We start from the raw sequence: 5,079 nt of genomic DNA on the forward strand, positions 1-5,079 counted from the left end.
TGATTACAATAGAGATGGGATCCGATTAGGGCGCAGTGGTGGTGTGCTGTACCGGAGGCTAATGGGTGTGGTCATTGTTGTCAATGAATGCCGATGGGGGGAGGGCATGGTGCTGGTGCAATTTCCGTGGGGTTAGTGTGGTGGAGGCGTAGCTATTGGGTTGTAGTGGCGGTGGAGGTTGCAAAATTAAAAAGGAGAAAGAAACAAAATGGTGATTTATTATATCTTTAGAAAAGGCAGATAGAAGAAAAAAAAGAATTAAAGAGAAAAGAAATGTTATTATATTATTTTTAAATGAATTAAAAGAGAGAGGGAAAAAAAAACTATTCTTAGATTTTTTTTTTCCTTTTTAAAAGCAGATTAAAATAAAGAATTACACTTACAATTTGAAATTACCTTGTTACCCTTGTTAGACAAAGACAAATTGTGAAACGGTGACGTTTGTATAAAGCCAAAGTGTTGCCGTTTTGAATTGTAATAATCAGCTATTAAAGCTGACTTTGTAACACTGTTCATTAATGAAAAACACGGGAAGTTCTTCTTCACTGAGTTTTTGCTCTCAAATCCCTAACCTTCACGAAATCCCTAACTTTCACATGGTATTTTGTTGTAAGGTGTTAGTCTAAATTTACCTGTAGCTGAACAAGTGTGAATGTCGTATGAAAGTGTAAATGTTTCATGTTTAGCTATGAAAGTGCAGAAGAGAAGATATGAATATGCAGATGTGAGGCTGTGAAAGTGCAGTATAGCTTGACAGGGGCTGTTGGACAAACATGGCAAGCTAAAACTGCAAGCAGTAGAGCTTAGCTTGACAGGGGCTGTTGGACAAACATGTCAAGTCAAAAGTATAAGTAGTAGAGTTTAGTTTGACTGGGGCTGTTAGACAAAGACAAATTGTGAAACGGTGACATTTGTATAAAGCCAAAGTATTGCCGTTTTGAATTGTAATAATCAGCTATTAAAGCTGACTTTGTAACACTGTTTGTAACACTGTTCATTAATGAAAAACACGGGGAGTTCTTCTTCTTCTTCATTGAGCTTTTGCTCTCAAATCCCTAACCTTCACGAAATCCCTAACTTTCACAACCCTTTATAATTTAGTTTAATACTTCTAAAAAAGGGCATTTTGGGTTTCCGAATTTTATGCCATGTCTTCAAGGGCAATTTTGGGATTTCAATACTCTGCCATATTTAGGGGCCAAATGTTATAACAGCTAACTACCATCAAAGATATTTTTGTTATTTCTAATATCTCAGATGGATTTTTGTTATTAGCTTTAACTCAGGGGTGGCTAAAGACCCTAAGAAAATTGGTTTTAACTTGATCAATTTCATTCCTAGAAGTGTTTTGTCAATTTGCTGGCACTTTTCTTCAAAAACTCATTAGAAAGAACACAAAGTTCTAAAGCAAAGAAAAAAAAAGACAAAAATCTATTAATTGTTGTTAAATTTAACTAAAAATTTTAAAAAGACATAAATTCCCATTAAAAAATATTTAAAAATTTTTTAAAAATAAATAAATGGAAATGCTGGCATGCTTAAAACTTGTACAATCTATTTGCATGGATGCCTAAGATTTGACCACAATTTGTATTGAACTTGAAGCTATGAAAGAAGACGATAAGAAAATAATATTCTGAATTTAAATAAACAAATAAATGCAGAAGTTCACATGCTTAGGAAAGTTTCAAATGGATCAGCTAGTTCACATACTCATTGTTGAAAATGAAATCACTTTGTCGTACACACTTCCATTTATATAAATAGAAGTAAGCTTAGCTTGTAGTAGCAACCATTTTATAAACTTATAAACTTACATTACAATCAATTATCTCATTCCGAGCGGGAACAAAGAAATGGATCGTGCAATATTTGAAGATCTTGATGTTGTAATTGATGTTGCTCTTCACAGGTAAACCTCTTTGTTCATTTTTATAACAATAGACGTTACATGTTATGTGTTGAATCATTGTCTTGACATTTAATGTTGCAGGAAGGGAATGAAGAGTGTGGTGTTTGAGAAATCAGAATCATTGAGAGCAGCGGGGGGTGGGGGGAGGGGGGGCGTTGGCGCGCGCCATTGCAATTCAGCCTAATGGATGGAAAGCTTTGGATGTGCTTGGCTTTGGTTCAAAGCTCAGGCCAAGTACCATTCTCCTTCAAAGGTTAATTTCACATTATTAATTAATAACATCAGAAGGCCAGAATTCAATGGTGGTTCTTATCAATCTCGACGTACATATATTGCTCATCATATCGAAGACTTTTTTTTTTTTATTTCATTTTAGGATTGGTGTAGCTATATCTATCGGTCATTCTATTATTCTTATCTCTCATCATAATCAACTTTGATTAAAGTAAATACACAGGATACGAGAAATATTTCTCAATGGCAGCGAGCAACAAGAAGAAATTATCTCCTACTCGTAAGTTTTAATATCATTACCATGCATTTAATTAATGTTTGGTGGTAAATTTTTGACAAGAAAATGAAACTTAATCAACTGAAATTAAAGTTAATTAAGAAACAAAATTAATCATCATATAATTTTAATATTAATTGGCAGGAACATTGGGGAAACTCGTTGGGTAAAAAGAAGTGATCTAATTGAAGCTCTAGCTCAAGATCTCCCACTAGGTACAATACGCTTTGGATGCAAAATTGTCTCTTTGAAATTGGACACAAACACATCTTTTCCCATTCTTCAATTGAATAATGGCACTACAATTAAAGCCAAGGTATTTTATATTCTTCAATACTAATGAACCGCTATAATAATTGCATATTTTGTTCTATGATACTAATATAATTAATATCATATTAGAGAAGTTTATATAACTATTATATAAATGCAATTTTGGCTATTAGTTAACATATTTTTATGATATGAATATTTGTATCATATATATATAATCACTATGAGGTCTAATAATACAAAATTTTGTCTTTTAACATTAACCATTACCAATAAACAAAGTACCAGATTGTTAAAAAAAATGTTGCCCTCCCCTATTATGAATTATAATTAAATGTTTATCAAATTGTTCTTGGATCGTTTATTTTAGTACCTAAAACTTAACAGTGAGTAGATTTTTATTATTTTAAAAACCTTAAGCTAATTGATGTCAGTTAATCAAACCTCAAGGATAATTTTTTAACTCTTTAATATACATAAAAGTTTATTAATGGTTAATGAATTTTACTTGTATAATTAGGAGTTATGTGATTGCAGGTGTTGATTGGCTGTGATGGAGCCAACTCGGTGGTTGCTGATTTTCTTTAGTTGAAACCCAAGAAGCTTCACTCTTCATGTGGAGTGAGAGGATTTACATATTTTCCTAATGGTCATGGATTTGCCCGTGAGTTTGTCCAAACTAGAAGAGATAACACTATGCTTGGATTAGCTCCGGTCACTGATAATTTGGCTTTCTGTTTCGTAAATCACCAATGGCATCCTCAGGGTATGCATTTATATGACTTTAATTAAGCTTTTAAATATCGGTTTATTTAATGATCATGGTTCTCTCGTTATATTAACAAATATTAATATTGTAATTAGTGGTTAATAGAATAAGATCATTCAGGAAGAGCGTTTCAGAATAGGGGGGATTATTCTCATTTTCTATAAAGTAATATTAATCCTATGATTAATTGATCAGGATTTTATCTTTTAGTGTAATAATCACATCAAGAAGGCAAAATTTCTCGCATCAAACTTCCAAAAAATAGTGTTTTTATGCATCCTTATGTCATGAGTGTTGATTAGATAATTGTTTTCTTTATTTCATCTTACTAGCCAATGTATAACTATGTACCATTCAATAGAAAATTTCACAAATTTTTGTAGTAAGGGGTTTCTTTTCTCTCCATTTTCATTATTGGCTTTCAACTAGAAATTAAAGACCAGGTAAAATGGAATTCTGACAAATTGTTTTCTAATACTTATAATTCATGATGGAAATTATCATATTTCCCCAATTCAAATATTACAAATCTCCTTTTCATAGTTTAGACCACTCAAAAGATAGAAGAACCATATACATAAATATTTAAGTATCTACAATACAAGTCATAAGGCATACTTAAAAGATAGGTAAGGAAAAACGTTTTAGATCATGACTAATTGATGATTGGTGGATCAAGATTCTCTTCTAATTCAAGTTTCAGGGAATTTTTTCACTTATTTAATCAGCTTATCTCAATAAATTTCTTAATCATTTTAATTTGTTATGTTTACTACAGATTTAAAGGCATTCAAAGATCCAAAGATAATCAAACAAATGACTCTAGAAACCATGAAGGGTTTCCCTAAGAAAATGATAGATGTGGTACAAAACTGTGACCTTTCTAACCTAACATTTAGCCATTTGCGTTACCGTGCCCCATGGGACATATTACTAGGCCAATTTCGAAAAGGAACCGTGACAGTTGCTGGAGATTCGATGCATGTAATGACACCATCCATTGGCCAGGGTGGCTCAACGGGTATAGAAGATGCAGTTGTACTTGCTAGATGCATGGCAAGAAAATTTCATGCCAATAATGATCATAAAATATTCAAAGGTCAGAAGATAATTGAAGAAGCAATGGATGAATATGTGAATGCGAGAAGAATGAAATTGGTTAAATTGTCTATACAATCTTTACTTGTTGGTTCATTGTTGGATTCTTCTTCATTGCTTGTGAAGTTGATAATTTTTGTGCTTTTGGGTGCTTTGTTTATGGACAAATTTGGTCATGCTCGATATAACTGTGGTTGTCTCTGAGAACTTGTTGCTTCAAGAGCCGGCTCTAGCATAACTTCAATGGTTGCATTTTGTATTCATAGGTTAATATTTATCCACATTTCTTGAACTGATTTTTTTTATGTTTGTGTATTTATCCAAATTATTTAACATCATTCGCTACTACCAACTATTTATTTATTATTTTTACATATTGCTTCTGTTACATTTTTGTCCTGAGTTATCACAGATTACAGCTCTATGCCTAACTAACCAACTATATAACAAGATGATAAACATAGATTAAGATCTCTGATTAACAAACAATCTCCAAACAACACCAAAGTAATCACA

The 5,079-nt window shown here is 32.2% G+C and overlaps 1 protein-coding gene across 1 annotated transcript; it reads left to right on the top strand.

Annotated features, from left to right (window-relative positions):
* The first annotated feature begins 3,392 nt into the window (after positions 1 to 3,392).
* LOC116118593 (monooxygenase 1-like) lies at positions 3,393 to 4,767 on the top strand. The gene is made up of 2 exons (XM_031404581.1): positions 3,393 to 3,462; positions 4,244 to 4,767. The coding sequence occupies exons 1-2, from the start codon at positions 3,393 to 3,395 to the stop codon at positions 4,765 to 4,767; spliced, it is 594 nt and encodes a 197-aa protein (XP_031260441.1).
* Positions 4,768 to 5,079: the final 312 nt, after the last annotated feature.

Source organism: Pistacia vera, unplaced genomic scaffold (genome assembly GCF_008641045.1).
Source record: "Pistacia vera cultivar Batoury unplaced genomic scaffold, PisVer_v2 Contig849, whole genome shotgun sequence".
NCBI classification, from domain to species: domain Eukaryota; kingdom Viridiplantae; phylum Streptophyta; class Magnoliopsida; order Sapindales; family Anacardiaceae; genus Pistacia; species Pistacia vera.

Coding starts and splice junctions, on each gene's coding strand:
- LOC116118593 (XM_031404581.1), top strand. CDS start 3,393: ATGCTTGGATTAGCTCCGGTCACTGATAATTTGGCTTTCTGTTTCGTA. Junction 3,463..4,243: donor TCACCAATGGCATCCTCAGG/GTATGCATTTAT, acceptor TGTTTACTACAG/ATTTAAAGGCATTCAAAGAT.